Genomic DNA, 20,454 nt, shown 5'->3' on the forward strand with positions numbered 1-20,454 from the left:
ACAGCAGCAAGCACAGCAGGTACTGTCAGCACAGGTCGTACCCACTTGAGGGACAGACAGCTGAAGAACAAATAGAGGAAGCAAGGCAACTGTTGCCTTGAATGAAAACCCACAGGTCCCACTGTGACTCTGCCCGTGGGGATGGAGGATGGCATAGCCTACACTCTCAGTTTCCCTTTCTAGCCCTCAGTTTCCCCCGCAGGGTTAGTGATTAATTCTTACTGTTTTAATCCCCTTAATCCTAAAGACAAAGATGGTAATGATCATAATGACAGTAGCTAGCTTTGCTATTTCCTTGTTCCGAGTCCCAGGTGCCTAAAAAGAAGAAGTATATGTAAGGTGGCCCTAACTCCTTTAACAATTTTTAAAGGTATTTTCCTTGTCCATCTATATTTAAACTATGTTTCTATCTCCTCTTAAGGAAAGGTTTATGAAGAAAATCTTACTTCCCCTTGTCATTAGAGCATGAAGTTAAAAACTGAGACCTGAGCACTGTTTCTTGATTCGAATCCTTGCCCAATCATCTGTGAGCTGTGTGATGCTGAAAAAAATGATCTGACCTCTCTGATTATTTCATTTCTTCATATGTAAATCAAGACAATACCCATTTAACATGGGAACTGAAAGGATCAGGATCATATTTATAAAAGATGCGTGTGAACAAGGCCTGGCGCACAGTGGTACTTTTAAGGTGCCTGTTGAACAAGTAAATAAACAAATTATGTTCAAATTTTAAAGAACTTTCACTATGTATAATTTATGTATATTATATGTATATTAAAATTACTTCTGTTTATCTCCCAAACATCCACACTTGTCCCTTTGTTTGAAATATCTATCACCTCTTGACTTCAATTAAAACTTCCCCAAAGTAGACTGAAGTGCTAAAACTAACTTCACTCTTGTGTTCCCTCAGCTGCAAAGCATCCTGTTACACTCCTCAATGCAAAACCTATCTCCTTCTGTACATTAAATACCTCCCTCCCAGCACTCCCATCCCACAGAAAGAATTCTCCAAGGAACACCCAAGAGAGCGGGGCCCCTTCATATCTGCCAACGAGTGACCCAGAAACCAAGATTTAATTGCTGGTCTCTGCATTGACTTTGTCTGCATAAGTCCACTCTGAACACTCTGAACTCGGACATGCCTTTCTGTGAATCTCCAAACAAGAAATGCTGTCTCGTGCACACAGAACTCTTCCGACAAAGTCATTTCTTCTGAGAAGTGACCAGGGAGAAATGGGAAAAACAGCTTTGTCTCTGTGCATAAGACTACTCACATCTTACAGATTGTGTGCTGCTGAAAATGAACATTCTGGGGTGATTTTCTTAAACACCGGGTGTAAAGGTCCCTGGTATTCAAATGTGCTAGTTGTAGACAGGATAGGGAAAGCTATGACAACAAAGAGTCAATAATTGAGAAAGTATATCACATATCAGAAAAGGGGGCATCAAAGGCCTACAATGTCATGACTACTGAAAAGCTGAATTAATTACACGCCATCATGTACACACACCTCCCTCTTCCAAGATCCTTCTCAATGTCCCTGTCACCCCATTCCGTCTCACCTTCTTGCCCCTCAACCCTGGATCCCATCTCTAACTTCTCCTCCTTTAGAAAACAGTATTTAGGCCCAATTTACCAACTTGAACATCATCTGTTACAAAAAAACCCCACCCCCCAAAATAAAACAAACAAAAAACAACCCCCCAAACCCCATACATCTTATTGCCTGATATGCTTTGGGCCAAAAACTTTGCAGAACTCAGCATTTTCAAAAACAGCCAAAGAGGAAGAAAAAAAAGAAGAGTGAGTGTTTTTCCAGCCACTAAATCTCATCTATATAAAGACTTAATGAATAACATTTTTAAAATTCCTCAATGTGAGCAAATCCCTATCGCCAAAAATGTATTGTCTTTATGTGGAGAAGACAGAGGCTCACATGTTTTATTTTATTTCATTTCATTTCCCAATTATGTCTCCTTTGCAACATACTACCATACAATTATATAACTGTATACACACACACACATATATACACATATATGAACTCTAGAGCCAGTATCTCTCCTTTCTCTGGGATTCTTTTCATAAGGTCTTTTTCTATCCCCAAACACCATAAAAATAAGATATATTTCCACTGACTTGGAGTGAATCTTATCCTTGAATAGTTTGCCTGGATCCATCCATAGCCCATTTTTAAACTTCATTTCGATGTTTGGCCAGCGCTCTCCCCTCTACACTACTTCTATCAGCAAGCAGACTCTCCCACCCCAGGTCCCACTGCCATCTACCCATGCCCTTAAGCTTTCTCCAGCCCATTCCCTTTATATGTAGGCACTTAATCTGATTTTACCCTTCATGCTTTTTTCATTACTTAGTTCATCCACAGCACATAAATTAGCGCCTTTGTTTTCAGTTCCCCATGTGCCCCATTCACACCAATTCCAAATAAATACTTGATTCCCATCCATTTAATCCAAATTAATTCATATTCCCTCTCCCATCCTCCATCCCTACTCCTGCCACACTTCTCATGCATTTCTCTTTCTTACAGCACTGGCCCCTCTTCTTTTACCATGCTTGTCTTCCAGGACAGTGTAGACCTAGAAGACTCTTGTAGGATGGAGAGTGGCTGCTTCTCTTGCTATCTTAGGAAAGCCTTGTTCTACATCCCTGTCAATTTCCATAGGCTAGAGCGTGCAAGGACAGTTTAACTCTGCACCCTGGCATGCATGAGCATCATCCCTCCCCAGGGAACACATCAGTCACTGGAGTAAGATAAGAAAACTCACTTGACTATGAATGTACTTCTTCCAAATGCTTGGGTGCAGAAACGTCAGAGACATTGTATTTTCTGGTCTTGGAATAACCATGATGAAGTATCTTGGGCATAAGACTCAGTTCAAACACGAATTACTTTAGTCTCATGAACACCTTACATACATAGCCCGAAAGCAATATTTTATAGCATTTTTTGATTTACCTGCATTTTGACCATTCTTTGTGTAAATAGTCAGGTGTGGAACTGTCTACTTGTGGTGTCAAATAGGAATCTCAAATAAATTTGCAGAGGGTCAGCAGAGATGACTACTGGTTCAGTGTTTACCACAGAAGAAGCATGAGGATCTGAGTTCTGATCTTCAGCAACCACAAAAAAGAATGGATGAGATGATTCTTAACGATAGTCTGCCATCCTCAGATGGCACCTTGTCCTCATCAGAGACCAGCAGCAGACTGGAGAGGATGCAGAGACACACAGCTAGCAGTTATGAGGAGAGAATCTAAATCAGAGGTCTCCATGGGCTCCATTCTCTCAAAGCTCCGGGAACCCAGAGGAAAGGGGGGAGGAAAAATGACAAAGGTCAGAGGGGATGGAAGACACCAAAATCTTACTTTCCATGATTCAGTGGAAACATGGTCCACTGAAGCAACTAAACAGGGCTCATATGGAATCACAGAGACTGCGTGGGTATGCATCAGGCCCTCTGCATATAAATTATGGCTGTAAGCTTGGTGCTTTTGTGGGACTCCTAACAGTGGGAGTCGGGATATCTCTGATTCTTTTGCCTGCTCTTGGAATTATTTTCCTCCTATTGGGTTGCCTTGTACAGTCTCCTTATGGAGGCTTTTTCCTTGTCTTACTGTATCTTGTTTCATTGTGTTTAGTTGTTGTCTCCAAGAGGCCTGCTCCATTCTGAAGGGAAATGGCGGGCGGGAGGGGGAGCAGATTTAGGGGAGAGGAGAGGTAGAGGGAGAGTTGGGAGGAGTGGAAACTTTGGTTAGGATGTATTGTATGAGAAAAGAATCTATGTTCAATAAGTAAGTAGGTAAATAAATAAGTAAGGAAGTAGGTAAATAAGAAAATAAGGAATAAATAAGTGAATGGATGGGTGGATGGATGAATAAATAAATACATAAATACCAACTATGGCAGAGTATGTCTATAATCCTAAAGCTGGAGAAGTGGAGACAGGAGGATCCTAAACACTCACTGTGCCAGAGAGCCTAGACAATCAGTGAGCTTCATGTTCAGTATAAGAGAGTTCCTCACAAACTAAGATGGGAAAGAGATTGAGGGAGGCACTGAATATTGACTTCTGGCATCCATGTGTGTGCACATACCTGGAACCCCCACAAACACACTAAAAAAGAGTGTTAAGGGCTTGGAACATTTTGGGTTTGTGGTCAATGATATTCAACCTTTCTCTATCTCTAGCCAACCGACTCATCTCTAGATCTTAAGTTTGCATAAAGCTGTCTCACTCAGTTATTGATAACCAGTGTCAACATCAAGAGTAATAACCCAAACCACTACAGCAGTAATAATAACAAAACAACTCCACGACTACTGTTAATGAGCTACTATGACCTGCCAAGAGAACTGCTTATTCAACCTTGGAAACTATCTGTTATATGGACATAGTTATCTTTCTTTATAGATGAGGAGACTGAAGCTCAGAGGAACTAATTTATGCGAGTCATAAGTCTAGTAGAGACAGAACACAAACCCAAGTGGACTTGGCTATAGCGCATGGCTCTTAACTGCTACTCAATACTGCCTTTCTCATAATACACACTGACAAGACAAGTTGGTAAATCCTGTTGAGAGGGATCTTGGCACTTGTATCCATCACAAAGCAAGTAGTTACTGGAGCTGTGCATATCAAGCTCCACCTTGGTACATACTCTCAGTAGACAGTCTCAAAGAACAAACGCCCAAATAACACACCAATCACCAGTTACCATCTGGACATCTCTGTTGGGGTAACAGGTGGAAAGAAGAAAATGGCCTGGAATTTTACCCACCACTCCCCAAATCTCTGTTCCTCAGAGCTGCTGAGCTCCTACACAAGAGGGAGCCTGTTTAGTGTCAAAAGTTCAGAAAGGTATCTATCTACTGCCATGTCTTTCACAACCCAGCACATCTCAACATTCTTGCTTAATTTTGCCTTGTCTGGTTTCCTTAGGGCACAGGAGGAGTGAGTTGTGTATCGTCATCTGGAGGTACTGTAGCATCTTGTTATTACTTTCTTCTCTGACTCAACAAAGAAAGAAAGAAAAGTTGAAAGTTTAGAACGGTATCAAGGGAAAGGGCAGACAACACAAGGAAGCATTGACTTTGGTGTGTCAAACTGGAGAACTTGAGCTCAGATTCAGATAGGAATCTGAAGATGGGCTATGAGATGCAACAGCTGTGCTAGGGAGACAACTGCCCAAACCTAGCAAGAGCCACACAGAGCTTTCAGCTCAGTCCTAGTGGTGTATGCCTAAGTCAAGACATAGGAAGCAATATAAGTCCTCTTCATTGCACGAGAGTATCCCTGATGTTGAAGCCTATGGCATCTGCTCACACAGGATTCATTTTCCCTCAGGAACACCGTTCACCATCTCACAAAGACATCACAGGGTCCATCCACCCAAACATCAGGGCCATATTGTTTGACAAACATGGAAAACAGGGCTCAAGCAATAGACACATAGTCACAGAGTTAGTCAGTGGCAGAGCTAGAAACAGAACCCAGGTTGTCTGACTTATTAGCCAAGGCAACTTCCTTGGTGACACAGAGTACAACATCCACCATCACCATGCCACTATGCCCCCATGCCCCATCCCAAACCCAGGTTGGATGGCTTGGTTGTGGTTTTAGGCAGGGTGTCACTATGTGGCCCTTGCTGACTGGTACTCACTTAAGTAGATAAGACTGGCCTAGAACTCATAGAGATCTAGCCACGTGTTTCTGCCTTTCAAGTCCTGGGACTGAAAGGCCTACACTACCATATCTGACCCCAGGCACATCTCTTCCCTCATAGGCCATCACCCACTTACCCTGAGAACACGTTCTCTCTAATACCACTGGGGAGTCTCCCTACACAGTACACAAGGACCATACAAGTGATACACTGTTATCGACTCACTTAAAAACCACCGATCCCAGTCATTGCTCCTAGTGGCACATTAGCCGACCGAGAAGAAACATCACCCCAAGCTCCAACCCCAGAGCTGAAAACAAAGACAGTCTCAAGGAAAATGGCTATTTCCTTCTTTGCTGTGTGAACCCCTCACTCCCAAATAGTCCCACTGCCCTAAAGACCAGTACGATTCCTTGGGATCAGCACAGAAATTCTAAGTGGAATATATAGTCCCCCAGTCGTCCTTCCTTCCCCACCCTTCCTTCCCCCCCCCCCAACACACACATAGAGCAATATAATCACTTTAGCAACTTCTTCCCGGTAACAAGCTCATTAAAAAGCAATTCTGCCATCTCCCCATAAAGCACGCGCCAGAGAACAATGCAAAAGAGGAGATGCCAATTAATTATAGAATGATCACATCTAATGAACTCTGAAACCCTCCTGCTGTTGGTGACTTTGATAAAAAATCAGGGATGCCGGGAAAAGATTGAACAGGGACGTCCTGGCTACCTTGTTTAACTGTGAATGCTTTGAAATGTAGCCCTTCAACTTGTAATGTTGATCAAACCTGCAGAGACACACTCACAAAACTATGGCAAATGCCAGTATGGAGGGACTGGGGAATGCCACATAGGTCTGTGAGTCCTACCACTGCACACCCCCACCTTCCATTAGACTCAGGATGGCCTGGTTCTCTGCTGGGGTTGGCAATGCCTCTGAAACTAGCTCTCTCCTCAGCCAGGCAATGACAAATCCATGTCCTGTGCTGGAACTTAGGGTTGGAAGTGAGTCACTCCATTTCCCTCCTGCCTCTCTGTACCCTCCAGTGAGCATGAAGATAACTTCTTATAAGAGAAGCCCATCCCGCCACAAAGGGAACACCCAAAAGAGGAAGAAATGACCTGCGGCCAACTTGTACCACTACCTGTGTGAGTCCTCTGGTGGGCCTTTAAGTGGGAGCTTTTTGTATAAACTTTCCGGCACCCGTTAAACTGACAGCGATGGACCCTCTTCTTGTTTTCAGGGCATGTGTCAGCCCCTCCCCCTCCTTGCTCACTGTCGCTCTGTCCACTCTTAACTGCTCCAGCTGGTGTCACGGCTGCCGCCGCCGCCACCCCTCCCACCTTCACTGAGCTGAGGGAAGCCTTCTTGGCCACCAGTTTCAACGTCACTGTGCCATCCACGGCTGAGAGAGTCTGTGAGGTTTTGACCAGATGGCGGCTGAGCTCAGGGGATGAGGGGGGCGTTAATGAGGTCACTGCGTTGAGCTGGGCCTGGTTGACGGCTGTGTAGCTGTCTAGAGAAGAGCTGGTTGGCTGGAGGCTGAGGCAGGTCTCAGACAGCAACTTGTCCCGAGAGAGCAAAATGTCCACTGCGGAGCTCTTCTCGCAAATGGTGGCTTCCACTGGGAGCAGCAGGGGGTCTAGGCGCCGGAAGCTCTCCTCAATGCACGGGGGAGGAGAAGCGTGGAGGAAGCAGTCCAAGTCCTCACCAAAGGTCTCAGAGATCCGCCGGGGTTCTGTCTGGAGGTAGCGTTCCAACTCAAGGCATGTCTGTGGAGGAAGGAAGGAGAGAAGTAACCATCAGAGGTAAAGGAAACCAAGACGCCATGCATACATTGACAGGCAAACAGGGAAAGACAGAGAAGATGTTCATGGCTAGTGTCTGAAATGCTCTTCTTGCCTATGGGCCTGATGCTTTGGTATTTACTCTTTGAGTATTTCTAAAGAGTTCAGCAGGGCCACATGGAATGACTTGAACCACTGTTGCAGAGAGAAACCCAGGGCCCCAGAACTACCTTACACTTGCAAAATCCATAGAACCCCAACATCTAAATCCTGGTCTTGTTCCACTCTATCAGTCCAGCAGGTAAGACACTGCAAACATTCCTAGGATTCCATGGAAGCACGATGCAAATAGAAAGACTGCTCATGGCCCCATCTCAATCCTCAAAACAGACTTGGTTTAAGTCACAAAACTAAGACAGCTTTACGAATTGATCTGCACAGAAAACCAGAGCTAAACAAAGAAGCAACATGTGAAGCCATCAGCCAAGAGCCAGCCCTGCCTTGGGTTGGGCCTGGATTCCATGACTACAAGGAATAGATATCATTCTACAGAATGTCTATTATAAAATCCATGAGACTAAGACAAAAACCCCTATTATCCATCTAGTACCCCATAACAAATGCAGTTGCTCTCCACTGTGTGGCAAGGGGCATGGATCTCATTATGATTGCTTAGCACCTCTGACAATCCTAAGTTCGTTCCAAGACGGCAATTAAGACATATCAGAGGGGCTGGGTGTGGCGGAGCATACTTTTAATCCCAGTACTCAGGAGTCAGAGACAGGCAGATCTGAGTCTCTGGCCAGCCTGACCTAAATAGCAAGTAAAGGAGCTAGAAAAGATGTAAGATTACAAAGCACAGCATAAACCTTTCACCTGGTAAATAGAGAGGAGCCAACAAAGTTTAGTTTTAGTAAAAAAAAAAATCTTCGACCAAGGTGCTAAATAAGTCCTTGCAAAATGGTAAGGACGTGGTCAAATGTAAGTTTGTATTTCAAAGTTCCCCATTTTGCTACTCCAAACTCTTACATAAAAGGGCATTGCTAACTTGCGCAATCACCTCACTTCCACCCTCTTCTAAAGGCTTCAAAAAAGAAATGCTAATGGCAATTCAAAATATGACTAGCTCCAGATTCACTGCCTCCACGATGATGCTTCGAACCAGCCAGTGTGCTGGCTATAGGAAGCTATTCTGTTCAGAACATATTCTGATGATATACCAAGTCATGTTGTGTCTGTCAAGGATTCTATTTTGGTAACACTTAAGCCAACCAGTTTTTAGTCAGACTTCAGGTAAGTCTTTGCATTTCTGAATAAGAACCAGAATCCTAACCAAAAAAAAAAAAAAAAAAAATCAGCTCTGGGCTTCGCTGCTGGTATGTAGTGAGGCATGAGCTAATGAACAGTTTCCATATTCGCTCAACATTCACATTACAAGTATTCATACAATACCATGCCTGAAGCAAGGCTCGGCGATCTATATGATAAAGATGTGATCATAGATGCATGCAATGTAGGCGCAGAGCAGCAGTCAGAAGCTGAAAGTGGCAAGAATCCACAAAGTGGGGTGATAGCAAATGCACCCCTAAGTTGTTAAGGGGTCAGCGAGTAAGGAACTCTCCACTGTCTAAATGTGGCGGCGCTCACCATGGAAGGCTTATTTGAAAACTAAGTTCTGACTTTAGTTACCGACTAAACAAATATCTGGCTTGGGCCTTCCAGGCACTTTAAATACAAACTGCCACCTTCTCGGGTCTAGAATTTGCAATACCCTTTGCTGGAGCCCTTTCCGAATCCTATGTCTGAACCTTTTGTTCTCCACCTAATTGCTGTGAATTTTATCACCTTCTTTTCACCGTGGAAGCCCTCAGTCAGCACCCTAGTAGATTCACTTCTGTGTTATAAAATTCTAATCTTGAAGCTATTAAGCCCACTCTGCCCCCTTAAGCTGTTTCCCCACTACATACAGTGCCTGGCACCCAACAGGTACTTGGTGTTTATCAAGGGTGTGATGACTGTGCACTACTGCTGTGGCCATTATATCTCCTCCACTTCTCAGAAGTCAGTTACCCCAGCAACTGCCTCACCCTCCACACCTAGTGAAGATTAGAAAAACAAAAAGAAAAACCTGGAGTATAACTGTAGAGTTAGTTCCCTTCCTCTTCCATCAAAATCTATTTGCTTCTCTTAGCTCTCCAGCACCTTCACTGTTTTTCTGTTATGCTTATTATTTTATAGCTGGTTCAGTAGAGGAATCCATCATTGCTGGGAGCGAATAAAAGGTACGTTAATGTCTAGATATTTGGAGATTTTTTTTCTAGATATCTATTACTGTTTCCTGGTTTTATTTCTTTGTGATCAAATGACAGACTTTATGGGTATCAAGCCCTTTAAATTTACTGAGGTTTCCATTACAGTGCAGAGTATGGCCCATCTTGCTGAGGCAGGCAGTTTTAGAAATGACCACTAAAACATGGCTTTGAATATACAATCAGAATCAAGAATGTTTCTTGCCCTTTTGCCCAAAGAACTTTGAGAGGCGGACATGCTCCAGGTAAAAGTCAGCTGAGTCATGGGTTAGTGGATGTCCTTGGGGCAGTTCTCTGTCTCCTGTTCAAGGATTAATGTGACACACCTAGTGACTGTTGTCTGCGGAGAGAGCTTTACTATACCCTGTCTATTTATACAGATTTCAATTCAAAGATGTGAAATAAATGGATTGGTATGAGGCTCAGATCCCTTCATACTGCACATTCTGAGAAGCTGGAATATTTTAAATACATTCAGACACTATTATAGAAGGATTTAAAAAAAAAATAGCTTTCTCAGTACACCAGGCTTTGCCTCCAAGGAGTCTCTGTACTAGGAACAAGGAAATAACGCAGTTTCTAAAATCTGGGCTGCTTTAGGAAGGCTGTAGCTTGTAGGGTACCTTCCATGACTGTCAACCAGGAGGTGCAGAAAACCCCATACAGTTACTATGAGGGATTATTATTATTATTTTTTTGTCTTAAGAAAACTAGACCCTGTAATCTCCATTAAAAATAAATAATAAATAAGTAGCTTAGATAAATGTCATACTTTCAGCAGGAACTAGGATGAAGAGTTTAAAGAATTTCCTGTCAAGAATGTAGAAACTAAAATGCTACAGGTAAAGAGAATGTTATGATGAAACTATATCCAAGACCAAGAGTTCACTTGAAATACCATTTGTAAATATCTGTAAGACTGCTTTAACCAATGCCTTCAATGTTTAATTTGAAACTGGTGCTATTAGGTGTTCATGGGTTTTAATATTATTAATTCTATACACACATACAGGTGAATACAGAAAGAAATGTGTTTATATTATGTACAGGTATACATACAGGTATTACCTCACTGTCTTACTAAAATATTAAAGGTAAAGATACCCTACTAGCAATGGCACAGAAGCCTTGGTTCCTAAATATGATTATCCATCAAAGAGCAGCAGAATTGACTGGAAAGCTACTTGTTTCACAGACTGGGGCAAACACTGTAAACTAAGCCTAGAAGATCTGATGGACTCCGAAAATAAGGAAACATAAGGGAGAAAGGAAGAGGGCGCAGCAAAGACTCTGTGCTGTTAAAGGGGTCCTAGTGGCCAAATCTGGACAATGAAGGAAAATTTTGTTAATGATAATGAATTATAACCCATCAAATAAAACAAAACCCCGTGCTACCATAAATGAATGTTTAAACAGAGGGAAAAGAGCAGTTTTTCCTTGCATAAAATTATAATTTATGTGGGAAAGGGCTGATAATAACTTAAAAACAACCACAGGACAAACAGCAAAGCAATAATGATACAATTGAGACTCATCAATGGAAGTTCAAGTCAAGACACAAACATGGAAGAACAAGGTTTCTGTCCTCTCAGCGGACAACCACCCAACCAGACGTTAAATCCAAAGACAAAAATGGCAACTTCACAGTGGGGAAAGATAGTGGATAGCACCTGACCCACGTGATCATACTTAATATAACAGTGACAACATGCACCCTCTGTGTGATAGGTTCAAAGAGGTACTGCATTATCTGTGGCATTCCTGCCCAAGATGCACCAACCCAATCTAATCATGAGAAAACATCAGACAAGCCCAAATAGAATCCATTATACAAAACAACTGGCCGGTTACAAATGTCCAGGTCATATACCATAAAGAAAGGCTGAGAAGCTGTCACAGACTAGAAGAGATGATGTGACATTTAAATACAATGGCTCTTAGACCAATAAAATATTAGTAAAACAATGCAATTCAAATGAAGTGTATAAACTAGCTAATGGTATTTTTCTGAATGATAATTTCCTGGTGATGATAATACTACTATAGTCAGTTACATGGAAGGGAAGGGAAGACTGAAATAGAGCAAGCGTAAGCAAGCTAGTCATGTCTCTAGGCTATAAATTTGAATAGAGTTCACATGTTTCTCTCCATTCCAGTGACACTCCAGCCACCAAACTCCAAGTCTGGGTCAGCAGGTGTCAGTTTAATGACACAAATTATGCTGATCTGCTATCTCACCTTGCTGAGAGAGGCTTCTCCTGGCTGACCTAGCAACACAACTTAAGGCTTGATCCATTGTATCAACCTGAGAATCTTTCCAAGTGCTAAATGACTCTCAGATATTTATGAGTCACAGATGAGCTCTGTGAAGACCATGATATCCCAACTCTGAAATGCATGGCTTCCCTACCTAGTCTCCTAGTAAATATCATCTGAAGCTGCCTCCGAAGCTATGGCCCTAAAAGCTCCTCTAATAACTTGCTTCATGCTTTCACAGCCCCTTTGCTTGTTGAAACAAGCTTGTTAAAGGTAATAATCCAAGACTTGGCTTTAGCAGAAGAAAGAAAATGCACTGGTGAACAGGCTCCATGGGTGAAGGCCCTGGAGGCCATTCCAGATGACCTGAGTTTCGAGTGTGATTCCTAGCACACACACACACACACACACACACACACACACACACACAAAATGATAAAACAGTATTTTAAAAAGAAAAGACTTCAAACCTGTTACTGCCATACCCTCTACTTCTATGACAAATTCCAGAAACCAGAGTTAAAGGAGAAGAGCAAAATTCCAGTCTTGTAGCAGATAGGCCCATCAAAACTCCCCTCCCTCTGGCAGTAAGCAGTTACTGTCCTGGGTTCAAGAGAAATCTAAGATACTTGGTTATATGATGCCAAAGTCATCAAATGGCTTTTGTTCGACCCATGCCTACTGTATCAAAAACTATCCCCTAACCCACTAATGCAGAGGGCAAACTGTTACCATTTCTTCTCAAGACCTCCCTAAAGGGTTTCTCTCACTCATATTTCGTCTTGACTTTCCCCAAGTCCACAGACTTGAAGCAGTCTTTCACCTAACCCCCTACTAATCAGTCTTCACTCACATTCCAGTACGGAGTCAATCTCCCACAGGAAGGCTGGTCTACAAAACACAGTTCTGAGAAAATGGCCTGATTGCCAAATGTTGAAAGACACTCTTCCCCAAGCCTGGGCAATGAAACATATCTGCTAAATGCATCTGAGTGCACACACACTGCTGGGGTGTCTGGATGCTTAAGATTATGATCTTAAAAGCACAAAGTGCAGTGCCTAGGCTCCTGGTGACCACACACCCCCTCCCGAAACCTACTAGGGCATAAAAAGTTTTAATTTTTATTTTGGGTCTCAATTTGAAAATGAGATGAAGACGTAGGTGAAATATTTTTTGCTACTACTTAATAACTGTGGCATGACAAGTACATAGCCTGAAGTCTTTGGATCTATGTATCCAAGATGGCAAGTTAAAAAAAAAAAAAAAAAAGGAAAAGAAATTGCACTTTGCTAATGGTTATTTTTCTGGAATAATGCAAAGTCAAAGAAATAAAAGGCCAGCAGTCAATACGTAATTTGCTAATCAATCCATAGTCATTTGTGGTCCTTTTGCCAGTTGTCCTTCCTCACAATAATGCCACTTCCCTCACCTAAAAGGGTCAAGAGTTAAGCCTACACAGAGATAAGACGATTTTAAGAAAGACATAGAGCTGCAGAAACATGGAGAAAGCCAGCCTCCCACTTTTTGAAACATGCAAAGTGGTGCTTCTTCTGAGATCAGACCTTGACCTGGTGTTGCTCTTAATGGTGGTAACCATCAGTGATGACGATGCTCCTGGCAAGGAAGGGGTGAACTTTTGTTCCAAGCAAGAATGTTCACCCAGGTAATTACACACCGGTGAACTGCACTTGGCTGCCCATGGGAACCTCTTCCTGCCAATTATTATATGCGGTTTTGCCACGTGCTATTAACCACAGTGCCAAGGTCCCTAAAGAGTCTCACAGAGAAAAAGAGGGGAGCAACCTTTTTCTTTCTTTTGGGGGGGGCCTAAAACTCACGTTTTGCGTGTGTGCTTTGAAACCTTCAGACACACCCCAGAATGGAAATTCAGCATATCAGACAAGCTACTGATAGGGAGGGAAATCAGGTTCCTTTTCTGTAGACATTTTCTAAAATATTCTTTCCAGAGACTTTGTGGATGTGCATATACTTAGACTTTTAATCAAAAAAGAATTCATCCAACTCCTAAAATCAACAAAAAGATTCATAAAGGTTGATATGGGTGTGAACTTAATGGGTTTTCTCTCTTAAAGAGATAGGATCAAAGATGCTGATATATTTCCACTCTTTTGAAATTAGGTCAGAGTTGAAAGATGGGAAAAAACCAGTGAGACTTGGTACCTTTTTTCTCTGTGACTGGATGAGAAGAGCCAGCACTGACAAACCCAGTAAGCCTGTGGGAGAACCTCGATTTCCAAGCACTCGGACTCTGTGGCCTCAACATTTTAAAATGGGTTGAGGAAGAACACAGTCACACTGAACATCCTTCAGGGCAGAATGAGCAAATGAACCAGTGTACAATCCACCTCCTACAGCTTAGGAAGTCAGTCTCAAGACAATTTTTACCATTTCTTGATTTTTATCACCAGCACATTAGCATAGAAAGCTGGAAAGGAGTGGATTCTATCTAGAAAACTCGAGTAAGCAAGAATACGGTACAAGTAAAAATCTCTTACTTTGTGTTTTAACTACTAGGTTTAAAAAAGAAAAACCCACATCAGTAGCATACCCCATAGGTACAATAGTATTACACACTGCTGTCAGAACTGCTGAACTCCACAAAACAACCAGGGTTCTGGAGCCAATGAAATTCCTCCTCTTTCTCAGATCCACTGGTTGCCAGAACTGAAACCAAATTAAACATTTCCCTCTAGCAATTTGTAAATTCTGAGAGACAATGCTGTGAAAATTAATTCTAAACAAACACGAAAGTTAGGAAATTTATAGCAAAACCTCTTTAGTGTTTCTCCTCCCCAAATCATTTCCAGCATACAAAGAAAATATCTGTTTGTATATTTTTCCTTGAGGAAGCAGGAAGGAAGGAGAAGAGATTAAAGGCCTGGGAGGAGGACAGTGTCTTTGACATTACTTCCCCCGGGGTACACGATGTACAGCATCCTCAAATACCCCTTTGATCTCCTGAGGGATCTTTAGTTGCAATGCATAACGTGAATCCTACAAACCACTCTGTTCCGAATTTGACACTAAAGTCGCACAATCAGGGCAAAGCTGGGCTCTGGGTTCTTGAAGGAAGACTCTAGGCTTCCCTTCTTCTCCAACTAGGAATGCCTTATCCTGGCTCTTACCATCAATTTTCAAGGTCATAGTGTCAACTGGATGTCACATGGACCAAGCACAGACAGACATCAGTTCTTCATTGTTTTTCTGGGTGCTACCTCCCCAAACATATCAGTTTGAAGTCCATGGGTCTCCAGTTGGCCCTCAAGAAGGCTCCTCACTGTTCTTCAGCTACTAAGCTAATTAACTTCCAACTCTGGAGTGATTAAGACACTAGTGCACACGAACAGCTAGACATACAGATGATTCTTTGTCTCCTCTATCCATCTCTTCCAACCAAGTCACCGTTTAGGATCAAACAGGTGGAAACACTATTACTATCTGCTGCTACTTAAGTACCCTAAAACCAAGTCTCAATAGATATCCCAATTTTAGTCATTATTTCATTCACATGAACATAATAAAATCCATGCCTTAAGAATCAAAGAAAATTACTCTCTACTGCTGTCAAGAGATAGATCTGAAAATTAAACAAGATGACTCCTTAAGGCAGTGGTTCTTAGTGTTTCTAATGCTGTAACCCTTTAATACAGTTCCTCGAGTTGTGGTGACCCTAACCATAGAATTGCGTTGCTTCGTCGTAACTGTAATTTTGCTACTGTTAGGAATTGTAATGTAAATATATCTGATAAGCAGGATTTCTGATACGCAACCCCAAAGGGATCTCAAGTTGACAACTCCTAAAGGAAAATTCTATTCCAGTCGGTGACAACGCTAAGCAGTCCCTGTTCGGGAAGGAAGGCTTCTCCCAGAGCCCACGGACCTGGGGAGAGACCTCTTTTCTGCAAGATGGTGTCCCAAGAACAACAATGAGCCCGACGGGTTTTCAGCTTCACCATTAATTTTCCATAAAGAGCCGTTTTCTTGACGAGCGCTTGTGTCAGGCAGGGCCTGATGCTTCAGAAACCTGTAATTATTCTTGGCTCCCCACCCCCCACAGCCTCTGCACCTGTGTCAGTTCAAGGCACCAGCTGGCCACGGCTTGCCTCCTGCCTCTTAAAAGCGGGGAGGGAGCGGGGAGCAGCACTGAGAACCCAAACTCACTTCCTCCAAAATGCAAAAACAAACCAAAAATTTGAAACTCACCAATCTCAATCCCTTCCCCATCCCCCATCCCCCCCCCCACACACACACACAACATGCCTTGCCAAAAGAAACAAATAAACACTAATTGGCTAGAGAGCTCTCTCTCATTCAAACCAAAATTACTGAAAAACACAGTTAACGGGGAAAGGTCTGACAAGGGGTTATTAATCCTGTTTTACAGCTCACTCGTACACACCCCACCCGTTCCTATTAACCCTGTACAAGCTCACACACTCTCCACAAACTCCATGGGCCTGCTTACTCTCAACAGTCAGGATGGGAACATGCCGAACCGATGACATCATCTCCACTTCCTCTCCCAGGTCACTGCTCAGCCTGACTGGGGGCTGCTGGGATTCTTATTTATTTAGTAAAGTCATCTCGCTGACTCCCTCCTAGAACACTGTTACAGTCTTCTCAGTTGGGTTAATTAAATATGTCCTTCCTCTATTCTCCATAGTAGGTACGTGTACACACACACACACACACACACACACACACACACACAGTTCTTTGACTCAGGGCACCATTGCACTCATGGACAGTGTTGTCCTCTCCCTCTCAACGGCCTGAATTTCCAGAGAAGAAGAGGTTCAAAGCCCACTTGGGCCCTCAGTGGCAGATGCGATCTAGGTGCTGACAATCACAGAGACACTCAAATACAGCTTCCAGGATCCTCCGGTTCGGAATGTTACAGACAACGCAGGGTACAGGAAGAGTGTTGTACTTCCTCAGACCATGGAAAATGGCAGCCAAGGGCCCAATGAAAGCAAGCCCAGAACGGCTTTTCTTGCGCGACAGTTGTGATTTTGTGTAACTGTGTGCCGGCAAAATCAATTTCCTAAAATATTTAAAATGGCCGCATGACTGGGAGCCACCTCAACCTCTCTGAGCTCGGTATTCTCGTCTTCTGGAAGGATGGGCTGAACTCACAGTGTATGCACAGTCTGTGGGACTCAGACGGCTTGAAAGGGCAATGGGAAGATCAAAGGAAGAGCAGGGTCAAAGCATGAGCAGTGTCCCTTAGGCAGACTTCATTCTAAGACCAAGTACCTTTCCAAACCCTAGTACCTGTACCTGCCCTCCTCCTCCCCAGTACGTAGGCTTCTGAGTTACTGCACATCAGCACTGTTTAACCTATTATGTTTCAGTTCATTGTTACCTACACAGACAGCCCTTCTTTGGCTTGCCTGAACAAGCAAACCCAAAACAGCCCCCCATCCATCCATCCATCTCCATACTACTTCATTTTACTTGCAATTTAGTGTTTACAAGGTCTCAGCTCTCCGTTTTCATGTTGAACTGCCCATCTTTCCCTACTAAGAGTTCAGAGAATGGACTGTAATGTACCAGTTAGGCCCCAGCAAGCAGCAAAATGCCTTTATAACGCCCCCAAGATATTCTGGTTGAATGAACATATGAAACTTGTGTTTCAACTTGGAATTTTAGGTAACCTGAGGTGATCTCTTGAGCCAAGAAATCCATCCTAAAATGCTGTCCTATTGCTTTGAAGGGTACCATCATTTCACCTAGACGGTACCTGCTACAGATTCACACTCATCAAACAGGAGGGCAACAGTCTCTGCTGAAGACAAAGACTTGGCTGCACATTCTGGCCCACTCCAGACAGATGCAAACACCTGCCTGTTTCTTCCCCGCAGTCTGTATTGCATCATGAACTTCTAGTGCCACTCAGATGAACAAAAGCCACCCCTCTCGGCACCTGCATGAAGGAAGCTTATTAACCGCTGTCCTGGGGGAACAGGGGAACAACAGAGAGGCTCAACATACTCTATAACATTTACTACCATTTCTGCCATCACTAATGGGATGTCCGTGACAAAGGCAACTCTGACCATTGGACGCCAAAGCATGAAAAGCACATAACAATCTGTCCTCTAGGACTAGCAGTTATAGAACCATCAAACCTTAAGTAAGAAGTCCTTCCATGGAAAAGTCCATTCAAGCCTGGGCGTGTTCAGGAACCACCGTTTTCTGACATTCAGACTAATTTCATGGGTGAGGTCCTTTAAGACCCTTTTGTTAGCCCATTTGTCTGTTTCTCCCATAATTTCCAAACATAGAAGCATTTCCTTCCCCTCTATTCCCTTCAAGAATTTTACATAAAAAGATATCTCTACTGAGAGGTACTAGTTCTTTCAAGGCATTATTTTTATGGGTACAGGCTCTCAAACACTGGAAATAAGCCAAAATTCAATTAACAGGGGATGGCGTTTAAACCAGTATGAGCTGGAGGTGAAAATATTGAATAGTGTCTGTACAGGATTCCCTTGAATGTGTGTGTGTTTGCACGGACACCACTGACAGCAAGTGTATATTCTTTTTAATGTACTCTAGATGTCTCTTCCTAAAGCTGTCATTGTGGTGAGTCACAAACCTGTACCCTTTTGAAATTAAGTTAGGCACTAGGAATCTTTCATGGGCTGCCTGGGGACAGATCAAAGAAGAGATGGCTTTCCACCATGTAAGGAAAAGTAAAATTGCATGTGGCCCATTTCTGAACCACGTGTGAAGATGGTACAGGTTTCAAATTAACTATTCAACCCAACTTGACAGGAAGACTCAACTGCTGGGACCCTGAAGTTTGGATTCCTGTCACCGTGGCACCTCACTTAACCTTAGGTGGCTTGACTGATATCGGATGACATGCACTTTCAAGCACACCAGACCCTCATTGAAGAAGAGACACTAATTTGAATCATCACTGCCGTCCGTCCTCTCTCCCCCTTTGTTCCTGTCTGAACCAATTTCCATAGAGTTTCAGAGACATCATCAGCCCATGCGAAAGGGAACTCCCAAAGGAATGAGAACTGCATTAGCCTCGGAAGGGAAATCTAATTTCCAATCCAGTTGCTTTGTTGTTTCAACCTCCAAGGAAGGTTGCTATGTATGCACAACCCAAATTAAGTTTTTAAAACATTACCATGATAAAAAATTAATAATAATAAAAAACTCTCAGGAGAGAAAAATGGCCCTCGGTACAAATCTCCTTATACAATGAAGGTCGGTACCATGGGACTTTGTGGGTGGTCTGAACTTGAGGTTTCAATCATTTCAGCCAATAAAATAGTTGAGAACACGCAAAGCACTGCATGGGACACTTACCACTTATAGTGAACTAATTCTTAGTCAAAGGTGGTATTCATGTAAGAATTCTTAAATTACTTTGTTGACATACCTCACAGATACATATTATAATGTAATCCCAAATTACGGATTTCTCTATGGTATGGCAAGATAAGCCAATGTGATTTCCTAGTGCCCTACTTACTGGAATAAGGCTCATGGCAAGACACCAGGGTGACTGCATCATTAATTAACCTGAACCACATACCGGAACATCACTGTTAATAAAACTTGCCTAAAAAGAAAACATGTTTTCTCTACTGAGAATCCTGGAATGTGGGCCCTGGCAGAGCCATTACTTTAATTAAGGAGAATTTTGATGTTTTTGTATGAATGTCTTGTCATTGCAAGTTTGTTAAGATTTGGTTTGATCTTCAACAACTTACCGCTCTTCCTTGCACGTGACTCATTTTCTTGAAAAACAACAATGACATCTGTACTCTCAGTGTTTGTTAGTGTCCCCATGAATGGAGGGGTCACTATCTATAGAGTGTTTTAAAAATACACTGTGAGCTGAATCCCAAGATTTACTGATTCAGAAATCTATATAAACCTTCCGTTTCTCTCTAAAAACACAAGACCAAAACCAAGCTGTCAGACAAAGAACAAAACCATAGAGAGAACGCAGGTGAGTGTAGGACTCTGCAGGTTCAGTCCACACAGGAAAATCACTTGACTTCACTTTTTTTTTTTTTAGGAAACAGAATCAATGTTCTGAAAACCATCTAAAAATGCTTATTAGCATTTTTCACAATCTCCCACCTGGGAGTCTCCTTGTGAGGCCCTCTAGGCTGTGAGGATTAAAATTCCAATTTATAGGGAATCTGACCTAGTAAGAAAATTGGTATTTCCACCATTACACAACTAAATCACCAGTAAAACCAGAAATAGAATCAAAAGGATTCTGGCAAATAACAATTAGGTTCAACAATTCTGCCCCACCCTGGATGGCTGATAAAGGCTCTCAGTGAGGTCGACAGCTTCAGCACAGCATCATCCCTCAGAAATGTCTGAGGCACGAGCATGCCCGATG

At 42.7% G+C, this 20,454-nt stretch overlaps 1 protein-coding gene across 3 annotated transcripts in view; it reads right to left on the reverse strand.

Annotated features, from left to right (window-relative positions):
• Klf7 (Kruppel like factor 7) overlaps nt 1-20,454 on the reverse strand; it is an 84,758-nt gene that overhangs the window by 36,858 nt on the left and 27,446 nt on the right. For 2 of the 3 annotated variants that reach the window (XM_029538381.1, XM_029538380.1), the window contains exon 3: nt 6,840-7,470. In XM_029538381.1, the coding sequence (XP_029394241.1) occupies nt 6,840-7,470 (631 nt within the window). The remainder of the gene's footprint in view (nt 1-6,839; nt 7,471-20,454) is intronic. The other variant, XM_021197875.2, reaches the window with a different exon arrangement.

The sequence above is a fragment of the Mus pahari genome, chromosome 5 (genome assembly GCF_900095145.1).
Source record: "Mus pahari chromosome 5, PAHARI_EIJ_v1.1, whole genome shotgun sequence".
NCBI lineage: Eukaryota > Metazoa > Chordata > Mammalia > Rodentia > Muridae > Mus > Mus pahari.